Source organism: Etheostoma cragini, chromosome 6 (genome assembly GCF_013103735.1).
Source record: "Etheostoma cragini isolate CJK2018 chromosome 6, CSU_Ecrag_1.0, whole genome shotgun sequence".
NCBI lineage: Eukaryota > Metazoa > Chordata > Actinopteri > Perciformes > Percidae > Etheostoma > Etheostoma cragini.
In genome coordinates, this window is record NC_048412.1 from 26,060,762 (window position 1) to 26,075,566 (window position 14,805).

The 14,805-nt window shown below is 40.8% G+C and overlaps 2 protein-coding genes across 8 annotated transcripts in view; both read left to right on the top strand.

The window, feature by feature from the left end:
• The first annotated feature begins 706 nt into the window (after window positions 1–706).
• The window catches only part of elp6 (elongator acetyltransferase complex subunit 6), a 28,460-nt gene continuing 14,361 nt past the window's right edge, over window positions 707–14,805 (top strand). Inside the window, exons 1-7 of one of the 3 annotated variants that reach the window (XR_004657122.1) lie at window positions 707–1,018; window positions 1,214–1,292; window positions 1,423–1,493; window positions 2,083–2,207; window positions 2,727–2,943; window positions 3,596–3,760; window positions 4,345–4,542. Coding sequence is in view for 1 of the 3 variants with exons in the window: in XM_034875487.1 (XP_034731378.1) it covers window positions 965–1,018; window positions 1,214–1,292; window positions 1,423–1,493; window positions 2,083–2,207; window positions 2,727–2,943; window positions 3,596–3,760; window positions 4,345–4,470 (837 nt within the window). In the remaining 2 variants the exon portion in view is untranslated. Of the gene's footprint in view, window positions 1,019–1,213; window positions 1,293–1,422; window positions 1,494–2,082; window positions 2,208–2,726; window positions 2,944–3,595; window positions 3,761–4,344; window positions 5,082–14,805 lie in introns of those variants that run through there. The other 2 variants (XR_004657123.1, XM_034875487.1) reach the window with 2 other exon arrangements.
• The window catches only part of scap (SREBF chaperone), a 42,481-nt gene continuing 32,808 nt past the window's right edge, over window positions 5,133–14,805 (top strand). For 2 of the 5 annotated variants that reach the window (XM_034875485.1, XM_034875484.1), the window contains exons 1-2: window positions 7,388–7,691; window positions 12,633–12,833. In XM_034875485.1, coding sequence (XP_034731376.1) covers window positions 7,618–7,691; window positions 12,633–12,833 — 275 coding nt within the window. In that variant the 5' untranslated portion in view covers window positions 7,388–7,617. Of the gene's footprint in view, window positions 5,341–7,387; window positions 7,692–8,162; window positions 8,886–12,632; window positions 12,834–14,805 lie in introns of those variants that run through there. The other 3 variants (XM_034875482.1, XM_034875481.1, XM_034875486.1) reach the window with 2 other exon arrangements.

Below are 14,805 nucleotides of genomic sequence, written 5' to 3' on the forward strand. Positions count from 1 at the left end.
ATATGTGTATGTGTATCTGTGTATGTGTATATATGTACAGTATTTATATATGTGTGTATATGTGTAGGCGAATGTATATATATACAGTATATATTTTGTGTGTGTGTGTTCTTGGGTGTTTTTATTGTGATATCGATCCCCCTGGGTCTGAAATAAAGTTTATGAACATACAGAAAAGTGGAGGGAGACACAACGGAAACACAACAGCAAGAACAATGTCTGCCGCTCTCAAACAAGGCCCACAGAAACAGACACAGACAAACACACAAACAAATAAGAGGCAGACTTAGTCCTCTCTTGTGTCACATTTGGATGTTAGATTGGCAAATTTAGAATCTGATCTAAAGTGGAAGAATGAAAAGTAAAGTAATTCCCATTAGCACGGTCCCACCAACAGGTGGCGGTGTCTTACAAATGTAAGGGTGGAATACCGTCGAAGAAGTCGCCATGTGCAAGCAAAGATCGTCTATCAAGTTTGCTGTACAAAGCTGTCGCCATGGAGACCTTCCTTGCACAGACTTGTGCTGGCTGTTTTTCCACCCAAAAAATACGCATGAAAACCTGAAATTCACTTTTAAGACGTTTACGGTTTACTTTTTGTGTAGTCTAGAATCAATACAATTACACAGCAGTAAGACGTTAACGGCTTCTTCGTGGTCCAAAGGTACACAACCGCTAAGTGCAGAGTGAGACCTCCTGTGAGGTTTTTATTCGTCTTTTAAAGAATGCTTCTTGAAGTTAGCACAGCAGCTGGCAAGTTGAGAGGAAAGGAAAGTTGTCTAGCAAAGTAGAAACGTTGACGTTACTTTTTAACCTATGAATTTACAAGACACATTTTGAGGCTGATTCCTGCTAATAGCTAATTTTTTGTTGCATTATTTTAGCCCACTCACACACTGTTTAGCTTGTTTAAATTAGAGTTAGGTTAGCTAGTATCATTAGCGTTATAGTTAGCTAGCTAGCTATGTATACAGAGCTCAACAGTATCTTGAACACCACTCCCGACAGCTTCACACAGGTGAGGAGTTAACATTTTTTATTGATCTGGCATGGTAATATGGTCATTATTACACATTGCTTTATTAAGATGTATCACACTGTTGCATGCTAATGGTGTAACTATGGGTGAGTTCCTTATACTTCTATCCTCAAAATGTCACGCATCCTAGTCGTCTAAAGTTTGTAACGTTGTCCTCCTATTATAACGTTTCAGGGGGAATTCGTCTTGCTCTCAGACAGAAAGAGTGATGCTTCTTTCCTCATTCACCACTTCCTCTCGTTGTACCTACGAGGTGAGTTGCCACTTGACGAGTATAAAGTATCATAATGAGAGAAACTGTTCACCCATGTCTGATACAGCTTATTCAGCCAGAGGTTTGAGCCACAGCTGATCTCTCTTATTTTTATTTTTATTTTTTCCAGCACGCTGCAAAGTGTGGTTTCTGGGTCTGGTGCAGTCCTTCAATCATTACAGTGCAATCAGTCAAAGACTGGTGAGTCTGTAATGTTGTCATCCGTTTACTGTATTCTTATTAACATTTACACTGTAAGATGAAAGTGTTATTTCAAAACTTTGTGACATTAAAGGTTAACATTTCACATCATATTGATGTGTTTACTTTGCATTTACTCAACTGAATCCATCATGTCAGTCTCCTACTCTAAAACACAATTGAACCACTCTTAATTCTCACTTCTTTCCATGTCACTACTGTATTATACATTATTTTTTCAGTTAGAGGAACATTGACAGAGTTTTTTCATTATTGATGTCTTTATCCTAATTTTGACCGCTCTGAAATGGGGAAAAAAAAGCCAAGCATTGGATAAAAAGCCTAAACGTAATGTGTCTTACAACAACTTTTCACACATTATATTGGCAGTCAAATACCAATGTGTTGACCTTTCTTTTGTCTTTCAGTTTTAGATATGGATACGCGGAATTTGCACTTATCTGTAATGCTAGCTCTTAGTGGCATGTATGACCCCAATTTTGTTCACCATAAGGTTTTCAAGGTGGATTTAGCTTGGTGCAATCACGAGTGATGACATTTAATGTGTGTGTGAATTGTGTGTCTTCAGGGCGTCAGCCTAGTACAAGCCAAGGAAAAGGGTCAGCTGGTTTTCCTAGAGGGACTAAATGAGTCGCTGTCTGTTTTGATTCCTCAAGAAACTGACACAAGAAGTCAAGCCATGGGCTTCCTCAGGTACAAACGCGTTTTCTTTGGCTTTTTCCACTTTGTCTTCTTACCTTTACAGACTTATGTCTTGCTATTGTTATATGTCATCATTTGTAACCTGGATGTAATAGGGCTGGTGATGATGCAGTGAATAGAACACACACCTTTGGTGTGAGGGACCCAGGTTCAATTCCCACTGGAAAACATCAACCAATGTGTCCTTGAGCAAGACACTTAACCACTCTAGTTGCTCTAGGGGTGTGCAACCTCCGATATTTATAGCAATTATAAGTTGCTTTGGATATGTAATGTAATTATTATTATTTATTTAATAATAAAATGAATGTAACTTTCATTGTATTTATTTGAGTTTAAGTCAAATCCTTGGTAATTACCAATCCAACAATATGACATTTACACACTACTCACAGTTTTCAACATATCAAAATGTTAAATGATATAAATGTTTCCACATATTTCCAGACTTCCAGACTTATGTACATCTTGTTACCTGTCTCTCCGTCTCCCTCATGTCTCCGTCTTCAGTGATCCTGCTGTTGGCCTTAAGAGCCTGTTTGAGTTTGTCCGGTCCAGTGTCACTAGTTCTGGTGACGGGGAAGTGGAGGCAGATGGACCAGAGGAGTGGGGACCGCCGGTGTTGCTGGTGGATGACCTCAGCGTGCTGCTGAGTCTGGGGGTGAGCGTTGGAGCCATGCTGGACTTCAGCCACTACTGCCGAGCCACCATCTGCTCGCAGCTACAGGTGAGATCCTTCAACATGACATCATGGCGTCATGTAAACATACCCGCCGACTTTCTTAAGGCAATTGGCATGTTACCTGTACGCATTTTGAGCTATCCACGTGGATGTCTACGCCTGTATACAGCGGACGTAAACACTGTAATCTTAGTAAAAAAGAAGAAACCAACAGTTAAACTGTAAACGGGACACACGGGACACGATCCCCAGTCTCCTAGGTGCAAGACCTGTGTTCTACCCATCCAGCACAACCTCCCTAATCAGATTTTCCGCCCTTTCATACTACTATATTAATTTTAAATATCATTTATTTAAATTAACACGCTATTGCAAGGTAATGTGAGTCAATGGAGGCCAAACGGCATTGATATACACGCTAAATAGCTAGTATGCGTCTTGATAACACGGCAATAATCTCATACGCATTGTCGCGTCATATAGACGCCATTTCATGAGATCAGTCTGTATCCTCGCTGTCAGTCAAAGCATGATCTATTTGAGACTTTTTAAGTGGCATATACTCATATCAGTCGGCACAGCCAGCGTTGAGCTGGTTGTGGTTTGAATGGAATTTGCAGTTGCATGTATTTATAACATATCTACTGTATAGTACACTGTATGTACAGTGACTGTATTTACTGTTTTTGTATTGCAGGGCAATGTGGTGATGCTGGTACGCTGTGACGGGGAAGAAGAAGAGGAGGATGATGGAGATGATGAAGGCTCAGAGAGACTTCTGAAGGGCCTGACCCACCAGTGTAGCCTCACTCTTCATGTTCAGGGTCTCCCCACTGGCTTCTGCAGGGACATTCATGGCCAGGTTAGTGTCTGTACGGTCTTTATGATTCTGATTGATATATTTTATAACACTTCATAGATGTGTCTATAGTCCAAGTATAACTGCATAAGGTTAAGGAGAATGCTGTGAACAAAGAGGACTTTTTAGTAACAATTAAACTAGAGGTGGCACGGTTCACAAAACCCACGGTTCGGTCCGTCTCACGATTTTAGGGATACGGTTTTTGGTTGTGTCCGGTTCTTGTTATTTTTTCTTTCAATCTTCAACACCTCTTCTTTTGCATGAAAGTTAAACACACTGTCTGAGGTCACATACGTCCACGAGGCTACATTGCACATGCATCAAACCCTGCTTCAAAAACGTGCTCTGAACCGAGACAAGTGGACCGAACGGTTCAGATGTTTTTTCATGAACCGTACCATCGATAGATAGATAGATTGATGTATAGATAGATAGATAGATAGATGTAGATAGATAGATAGATGTAGATATAGTATATATGGCACAAGGTATATCTACAGTATATATTGCAGGTGATCAGCATAAGATGCACAAAAAGACTTTACTAAACAATGTAAGTAACCAATAGCGTTCTTTGCTTTCAGGTGGAAGTGTGTTGGAGGAGGAGACAAGGTGATGGGCCGTACACACAGAAGAAACTCTTTCAGTACAAGGTCCATGATAAAGGAGTCTCCTTCTTTGCTCCGGGGACGTCCAGCGCTGTTCTCTAGTTGCACCTTTCAACATCCTTGTTTGCCTTTTGTCTCTTTTAAATGTGACAACTGACAATCCACATGTTGGGTGTTTAGCTAGGTTGGTAGTTGGTGAACTGGACAAATTTACCAACTACAGCCAGGCTCGCTGCTGTCAACGACCCAGCCTGGACCCCAGACTGTCTGGAGGAAGGACACTGTGATTGTGCCAGCCCCTCTGCCTACTTCTCACTTCACTTTCCCCTAGCTATTCAAATAAGTCAAATGAAAACAAAATGACAGTTGAGTCGGATTATCAGGCGCGTCTGCTGAAGGTGTGTCTAAAGACCCATGCTGTTGTCAATATTTGGTTATAAAGTGAATCTGTTTCTGTGTGTTGCAAGGGGAACTTAGATGCACTGCTATAAGTGCAGATTGTTTTACATTTGTGATGGTAAGTGGGCATTCACAAGCAATGGACTGACTGCTAGTTTTACTGTAGACCAAAAAAGAACATACATTGGTCACATGGACGGTTGGTGTTCAGCCGACAGAATAAAAATGAATACATAGGTGATAATGTCCACCCAGAGTCATCTTACCACTGAATGGACCTTGGTTGAATAAAATCTATTGCCATAGACGGTATAAATTGTTGTCATTGTCTGTTTGTACACTAGAGGTCGTCCTGTCCCTGCATATCACATTGCAGGTTGAAAGGTCGGAGTGGAGAGGTCGCTGGGATTTGACAACCAGTAGATTGAAACACTGGTCCTGCATGCACCTGATACGAGGCATACGAGATAGCTTTTAGCCCCTAAACTAAGGAATAACACGGCGGCTGCTTGTCAGTTTAACCAGGAGCACCAAAGCAACAACTACATTTAAGGATCTCTGAAGTTTGTCCAGGCAAGTGTCTGAACAGTTGAGCTGTAACCCGTTAGCTTTAGCTAGCTGCCTTAGGAAAGGTAGCTCCATGGCTGTTGAGAGCATGAGATGGGAGCTTTTGAATTGTGTAATCACACCATTAAGCTGATGGAGGATGTTATAGCCATAGCTGCAAGACTGCTGTTGCTGGCCTCGTACCCACGTTTTGTTGTCTAAAAGCAGATATCCCAAACTGTATGGTTCAACCTAACGTCGTCACTATGCTAAGCTAACGTTAATTAGAGCATTAATGTGGTAACGTTAACGTTATTTGGCAACGTTGTTGGCTTACGTTACAAACTGTACAGCGAAGTTAATCAGGTGTTCGTTACCACAATTTTTTCTAGGTAATTCATAAAATACATATTGATTGGGACCCGAGTTTACGTTTTTTTTTTTGGAGGAGCTAACATAGCAAGCTAACGTTAGGAATCAGCCTTTAGCTTGGTGCCATCACAAGTTGTCTGCAGGTACAGAAATTTGGAGTAACGTTATACGTGTACGGGTATATTTAGTTGGGACCGGTAACTTGAGGAATAGCAATGTGTTGACTCTCTTACTTTTTAAAATTCTCCGGTTATGAAGTGTTTTTGTGCGAGAGATGATTCAACTAATCTTAAGTTAGCTAACGTTAAGTCTCACTTGGGTAAGGTAAGCTAACAATGAGTGGGTTTGTGTATAGCAGAATATATATAAATATACCAATTCTACTCCAAGTCGCAAGCATTTTTAATATAATGTATAATGTAACATGGTAAAAGTATTTAAAAAAAAATGCAAAACTGAAAATGCCAGGGATCCAAGCATAGCCAGAAATCATACATTATTTCATAAAAATGTAAATTTAGAATTGATAATAATATTTTGCGTGTAATAAGATCAAATTGATGCTGCAGTATTGCTTTGGTAGCAGAGTAAAGACGAAAAAACTACAAAAATACATTTTATAAGAAAACTCGAAGTCAATATATTGGCAAATAAATGTACACACATCTTGCCAAAAAAATACACGAGTGGGGACATGAACAAAAAAAGTGACATTTTATGGAACCATTTCACATTTTTAAATCTTTGACGAAATGTAGAACAGAGACAATTTATTAATGTAATAAAGCACGCATACAATGGTTATTAATACATTTTATTTTACATGACAATCATGTCTGACCAAAACTTGTAACAACAGGATCCGGTTTTAGTAAAGAAAATTCAGATGAACTTGTTTGCATTTCAATTTGACTGGTATTACTTTCTAAAAATAAGTTTTATGTACTGAAAGTCTGAGAGACACAGTTAGCTAGCCACTGTCCCTAACATGTTTTAGATAACAAGTTGACACCTATATGGATTCATTTATAGTAGTATAAAAACGTAACAAATTGGGCCATTATTTGCCAGCGCAGATGTTCCTACACCTTGACGAAAGCAGTGGTCTGTTTTTGGTTGAGGTGTTGCTACACACAAACACTTTTTAACCAAAAAGCCCAAGGTCCTCGTGGAGAATCTAATCCGGCAAATACGTTGTGGTAAATGTTGTGTACAGAGAAACTTGTGATGGATTACTCAATAAGGTAAATCCTCTTCTGCCTTATCATTTTGTCATGATAGAAGTAAAGCTACACTTTCACACTATTTATTTAAAGACTATCCTAGAGCCTTGTTGTTGGCTCTGGGAGCAGGGGCAGGTGATGTTGCCACAGTGTTGCATCAGCCTCATCATCCCTGCATGAATTCACTGTCTTGTTTGATGTGACCTAGATTGTAAAGACAGTTACACGTGTTGCAAAAAAGATAACTTTTGAAACTATACCAAACTATTCTGTTAAAAATATGTGAAATTTAATGTAATCAAATGTAATGTGTCCTCATTTTCTCCCACTTCTAAAGAACTCGTCAGAAATGACAGAAATACATGTGCGGAAACTGTTGCTTGCACATCATTTGCTATTACATCATGGTTACTGATTCACAGAGCATTTCCCGTTTTTGCCATCAGCTCTGGTTGTAAAAGGCTCTGTTGCAGTAATCTGCTCATCCAATGTCGAGCTTGTCTTCACAGCAGGACTGATGACCAGAGGAGCATGCTGTCACATTATTATGCAACCGTGGGATTGAATGTGGATGCCGTTATGTTACGGAGAATGAACACTGTAGCTTAAAGCTCTCTGGAATGCTTGTGGGTATAGATTTTAGCCTGCAGTAATTCACTTGAAGATATTTAATAAGGCATGCAAATGCATTGCATGATACAGAACCTAGATGAATATGCCACTGGAATATATAAACCCTGGGGATGCCTTCAAACTAGGCATTTTAGGGAGTATTGAAAAGAGGTAAGATGGGATTTTTTGCATTTTTGCACACTTCCAATTTCAGTAAAGGGCATTTCCAATCATGCTATCTTAGTTTTTAAACAGTTTTGATACAGTTTATCCTTAGTGCACTATTTTGCTTACAGTAATGCTTTAGGCACGTAGCTTTATAGATCTACCTTAATCTAATCTACAAGCTATCTAACTAAGCTGCTGGGGGACCACAATGATCTCTCTAACTGTCTGTAGCTGTGTTTTTGTTTGAAAGTGTTCTGGTTCTTACATGGGCGTACAGACTGTTCTTTGTTAGGATATTAGTTGCCCAGCATGCATGTGCAAAAGCCCAGGGTTATTTTGCTTCCCTCGTAGTAGGTGTATATCCCGACAAACCATCCGGCCAGACAGAATAGGATTTCCCAACAATTGCTGGTCACCTGCCAAAGTGGCTGAAGAGTGAACACAAACTCGCCAGCTTGAAACAACCGTTTCAGGCCTATGGCTGGTGGGAATTTTCTGCCTTGGTTGTAAAGTTTTGGTTTTAAAGCCTCCGTCAAACTTATTATTCTTTTGAGATGCGAATGTCCCGGCATGCAACAACATGCAGGATAGGCTGCCTACAGGCTGCCAGCAGAGGAGGAGGGCAGCAATGGGGGGTGGCCATAGGCCCTGAGCCCTGCTCGTTGAGTTTCTGATCGGCTCAATGCCGGATTAGTACACTGACGGAGATGCTGCTGAGCCTGTGCCAAATCAGGTCTCACTGCTCCACTCGTGTAACCCCACAGCACACAGTGAACTTGACAAACAGCTGAGAGATGGAGGCATTCAATGAAAGTTTTCCCTTGAGAAAGTTAGCAGGACCAAACCCTGGCTGAGAGTGGTCTTTCCTACAGAAACGGAGAGTAGAAAGGCTTCACTTTGAAGGCTGTTTTTAACTTTGCAGAAGCCATTGTGCAAGTTTGCCAGGACGTTGCTGTTTTTACTGTATAGGGTATTTATAACGGCAGATCAAGAGACTCCTGAGGCAAATTCCTCCTAGGAAATGTTTCCGTTGCTCCCTGGGGGACGAGGGGAACAGTCACACACTCTGCCTGAATCAAGAAGGGAGCACTACGTTAACCACAAGGCACCACTTACGCTTAAAAAACCCAATGCTGGTGCTTTCAAGGGACGTAAACGACTCCGAGCCAGAGAGATAGCCTGGTCTATCCTTAGCAGGTATGGTCTGAGAACAGTTCAAGGCTTCTTTTGGTGCACACATGTCACTGATGTGACAGAGGTGCGCTGTTGTGTTTTGCATGGTTAGCAAATAACGTGCTGGCTGCTTATTGACATGTGAGAAGCAGAGGCTTAATTGTCAGTAGAATGAGATGCTGTACAAATCCAGCTGCAGTGTGTGTGCCAAGGCCGCTCATACACACTGCTCTGTTACAAATGTTTAACTACCACTAGTTAAACTCTAGTTACTACTCGATATCAGCGCTCAACCTGTCTGCTGAGTAAACAGAGAAAAGAGCTGAGATTGGGTAAAAAAAAAAAAAAGAAAAGTCCTCAGGAGATGAGTTGATATTGGAAACTGAAGGAATTGATTTTGTTTTAAGTGAGGTAAACAACCAAGATGTAATGAGTTCTCATATTGTGGCTGTGTAAACCTATTGGGTTCATCAATTAGGGGCGGCTGTGGCTCAGTGGTAGAGCGGTTGCCTGCCAATCGGAAGGTTGGCGGTTTGATCCCCGCCCCTGCAGTCATTGTCGAAGTGTCCTTGGGCAAGATGCTGAACCCCGAGTTGCCCCCGGTGCTGCGCATCGGAGTGTGAATGTTTATCTGATGAGCAGGTGGCACCTTGTACGGCAGCCCCGGCCACAGTGTATGAATGTGTGTGAATGGTGAATGTTTCCTGTAGATGTAAAAGCGCTTTGAGCAGTCGTTAAGACTGGAAAAGCGCTATATAAATACAGCACATTTACATTTACATCAATTTACAAATCTTTCTTTTTTGTTTTTTTAAATCTGTAATTAAAAACCACTAGATGAGTTGCTATATTGGCTGTATTTTTGGGCTGCGACTAACGATTACTTTTATAAATTATCTTATCTCGTTTAAGGAATTAATTCCAGAGGTGATCAAGCTTTTTTCCGTGGTGAATCCAAGGTACTGGAACTCTCTCCCTTTAGCCTTGAGAGCTTTGGATTCTGTGTAAACTATAAAAAAACACCTCAAGACACATCTTTTTAGACAAGCTTTCAACTAGCAATATGGCTTAGTATTTTATGTGTTGCTGTTTTATTTGTTTTTACTGTAAAGCACTTTGTAAACCTCCTTGTCTGTGAAAGGTGCGTTATATATAAAGTTTACTTACTTACTTTTCTGACCATCGACCCAAAACCCAATGGGAGCGTATTTTGATATACTATTACAAAAGTCTAAAAAAAAAAAGAAAAAAAACTAAAAAATACAACAGCAAATATATTTATAAATGTTGCTGGAACTAGTAGTTTTAGGGTATTTTGCTTTACAAAATCAAGAAATCCTTTGCTTCCTATTAGAGCCCAACCGATATATCAGCGGGCTGACGTTATCGGCATCAATATTAGGCATTTATAATGGTCATTTTAAAATAAAAAAATCGAATAGAAACGGACGGTCAACACTGTTATGAGCGTTAGCGTTGCATAGTTTGTCCACTAGAGGGCGCTTTACAACGTGTCTAGTTTCCGACTGGGAACCCAGAAATTCCGACATTCCGTGTAAAATTTTACACAACAAACAACAGTCCGTGGCCTTCGCCTGGCGTCATGCGGTACCAAAAGTTGAAAGAAAGCGGCAGAGTCCTGTTTGATTATGACTGTCAGATAAAAGCAAGTGCCTTGTAGTGGAAGGTGGTAATATATGTGGACAGTTTATTACAGGCTAACATCCCACAAATTTGGAAGTAATCTACATTTCAGAATCAAACTTCACTTTTGGGACCCTCTCGTATACCTCGGGTTAGATTGACCCGTGACTTATTTGGGGTTTTAAAAACAATTCTGAAATATAATTTTACTTTAAAATCTATTAACAAATATTTTCTATATCTTAATTCCAAACAGTTGAGAGAACATATGTTTAGGGAATGCAATCAGTCTCCACTAGAACACAATTAAAAATGTGAAAAGTGTGATTTGTTTTTTGTTATAAGTTATATTAAAAATCCACTATACCATACAATGGTTAACAAGGTAAAGGAGAACGTCAGGCCCCCTTTCCCCGAACAGAAGCTAACCCCGGTTGGATGTATGGATACGTAGGGCCAGCAGCATGACGGAGACAACTGCAGGACAGAGAACCCTACAGGTTCTTTTGTCCCGAATTGTGCCAACCTATCAGGAATATCGTGATATTTGATTTTCTCCGTATCACCCAGGCCTAAATTGTCCTATTTTAGATGTGTGAGGTGGTAAATGATTGACAGTTGCCATTCTATGAATTAAGGGATCGTTCAGCTCTTGTGAATACTCAAAGGACATCTTATTCCTGAGTGCTTTCCTACCTGAGTGGAAGTGGAACTTACCCGTTGTCCAATAACAAATGGCTGTTATCAGGTAAACCTGGGGGGGTTGTTGTTAACCCGGGGTGTGAGCAATGAGACATGCAGGCTACATCGGTTTGCTTCAGTCTAGCTGTTCAGCCGGAGTTGCATGTTTTCTTCTGTGGGGAATGTGTCCACACCTTTTTGGCTGCTCAATGAGCTCTGTGTTTAAGGACTGTCTCGCATGTGAGCCCTGAATGAGCTGTCCTGAAGGAAAAACACACCATGTCTTTTAGTCAGCAGCATGTGTGTGGAGTACGTAACTTAATAGGCGTCAAGACAGAGCTTCACTTTAAAGGTGCAATATGTAATAAATTTACTGTATTAAATCCAAAAATTACCACGATATGCCATTAGATATTTAGGTAAAATGCTAAGCTAAAATAATATGTTTCCAAACACTGCTAGGGCTTTCACCTTTTGAATCTTTCGTTCGAGGGCTGGGCGATATGTAGAAAATCTGATACCATGATATTTTTTACCAAATACATCAATATTAATATTGCGACAATATTGTAGGGTTGACAATTGGGTTGAGATTTTAGATAAATCAATGATTTTAGGTGAAATTATGGAGAAAAATTAAAGAAAAGATGTGTACTGACTATGTTCACATGCAGGCATGCCAAAAAAATAGTGTGATGTTAAAACAAATCTGAAATTCCTCAAATGATATGAAGAATTTGTATAAAGAGAAGAGAGAAGGCGAATGACATGCCTCAAAGGGCCGCAGGTCGTAGTTGAACCTGCGGCCACCTGAGCTTACCCCGCCACAATGTGTGGTATTTTTACCTAAAAGGATTTATTGCTCATTAGAGTTTTAATAGATATGTTTTCAACACATATTCTACCTCAAACTTATTTTAAACTACACCTAAGACCTCGCTTGGGTAGAAGTATGTTTTTGCTATTACAATTGAAGGACTGCAACGGAGCTGTTGAGGTGCATTTGTGTGGAAACAAAACATTCGTATACATTGCTGTAGCCGGGCAATATGGAGAAAATCAGAGATCGCCTTATTCTTGTATTAATACCTTGATGTCAATGTTGTGGCGATTTAAAAGGGTTGACATTTGGTGCTTTAACAAAATATCTTCACAATGAGATATAAGATAAATTATCTTCAGTACTGTAGGTATGACTAAATAGGTAAAGGTAAAAATGATAGAAGAGCTACAACAGTCCGGTAACAGAAAAGTACATAATTTTACTGTAATGCAGCCTTTAAAACCATTTAAGATATTACAATTTCCCAAATCTAAGTCGATGTCTGGTCCCATATGACAATATCAATATAATATCTCTATATTGCCTAGCCCTACGTTGCTGTAGCGTCTCTACGACGTGAAAGACAATGATCTGTTGAACTGTTGTCTCCCTTGCTCCTCCAGGTCCCTGGATGCCCCGCGGCACACCGTCCTCGGCCGCGCAGTGCTTCCCAATGGCTGGCAGTTGACCCCGCCCACCAGGATGACGCTGCGCGAGCAGCTGAGAGAGAAGATCTCGGCGGCCTTCTACCGCCATGGGCTGCTGTGTGCCTCCTATCCAGTACCCATCATCCTCTTCACCTCCGCCAGCATCCTCACCTGCTGGTAGGTGTTCTTTCTGGATTCTAAGAACTACTTGTCTGACTTTAAGTTTTAACTTTCTTTCCATACGTGCATGTGAACAATCCATAGTAAACGATAAAATATTGAGGTTCAGTACGTTTGTGATTAGTATGTAAGAAAGTAGTGTTTAGTACTCTAAAGTTAGATTTGACAACTGACAGTGACAGTAGGACTGGTCTAGTGCCTGCTTTTCTGTGTGGACTCCTTTTAAAAGATGAGGGAAAAAAAGCCTTCTTGTCAGCCAGTGTAGACAGAATAAATTGAAAAGAATGAGATTAGACAGAGGAGAACAGTAACTGTCTCTGCTCATCCAAACCGGCCATCTGCACACACATAACAGCCCCCCGCCGACACCACGACACACACATTCACCTAACACACGCACATCTCTATTCTTGCTCAATCTCTGGTCCAAAGAGAGGACATAGGTCAGAGAGTTGGCCCTGGCTTCATCAGTAAAGGCGTTGTGAAACAGTCCCAGCAATCTGAAACACACGCATGCACTTGCTGCGAGCTGTCCTTGCAGCACCTTGCAGCAGGGGTGCAGAGCAAACGGGCTAAGTGAAAGAAAAGTGCTTCGCGACGGGGATGTTAAAAGCAGAACTCGAGCACAGGGCTGTGAGAAAATGGCCCTGTGAGAATGGGAGGCCTGTCCCTCCATCTGCTTGTCAGGAGGGGGGCCGGCTCGGCACAAAAGAGGCCTTTGTGGAGCTACAGTGACCTTGCATAGAGGGGGAGGAAGGGAGGTGAGGGAGGGAAAGAAACCAGAGAGAAGAGGTTTCTATCTGAACTGACAAGAACTGACATTTCTGAAAGGAAAATAAATAACATTTGTACTCATCAAACAGTGCAAAATAACAATACACTGGCGACGTGGACACCTAATCGGTGGTTTTTGATGAATGGTGAAATTTGGTGCACGTTAGGGGTCAGCTTTGACCCAATGTCGAATTTCAAAGGGCATGAGGGTTTGAGTACACACTTACTGAGCCCTTTCCGGGAGTCTGCATCGATGCAGACTTCAACAACAAAAATTACCCACAGTTCAAAGCGTGTGTGATGTTTAGACCATAGCCAAGTCCCGGCACATCAAAAGCCCGTGCGGCTGCACGGTATGAAACACAGCGGGCCAGCCAATAAACAAAAAGCAACACTTTGAACATTGGCCCCATCTGTGATCACTCCTCTGACTCAAATCATATAAAACTATTAATAATTAATGATAAGAAAGTTGTAAATCAGTTTTTGGGACCAACCAGTTGTCCGGCTTATAAAACAAGAGTTTGAAAACATTTGGAATCAGGTAGCAGTCTCCTGTATCTTGGTTGTGTGGAAAGAAACAAGCTTAAAATGAAAATTCACAAACCGGCGAGTGTCAGCAATATCTTTTTTTATTAAACGTTGCCATGGTAACATGTGATCTAGTGCTGTATACATACAGAAATACTACGACTTGATCTCAAAATCAAAACGTCAAACAAATCAAGTTTCTTTAACATAACTTCACATTTGGATAACTTCTTTACAGCCCCCCCCCCCCCCCACTTGGAGGCTTGTGTGATTGATTACAACTTAAAGCAACACTAGAGAACTTTTTGTAACTTCAAATAATATTTCCAAAATCGTTTCAGTGGTTCATCAACTTGTAAGTGGGTGAACAGCACTTCTACATTTGTTTTGCGGCTCTCTACTGGCGATAACCGCACTATGCAAGTTTGGCAGATCACGTAGCAGATCTGTAGTTCCAAGGAGACATAATGGGACAACTACGCTTCCAACCTGTAGGGGAACCGAAGCAGGAAAAGTTCTCTAGTGTTGCTTTAAGAAAGTAATGTGATAATTTCATCATACGTGATCATACATTCACACACACAAAATGTGTTCCTGATGGGTCTAGCCTACCTGATTACAGAATGCACAATGCCTTTTCTTATGTGTGCCAACATGCTACTGT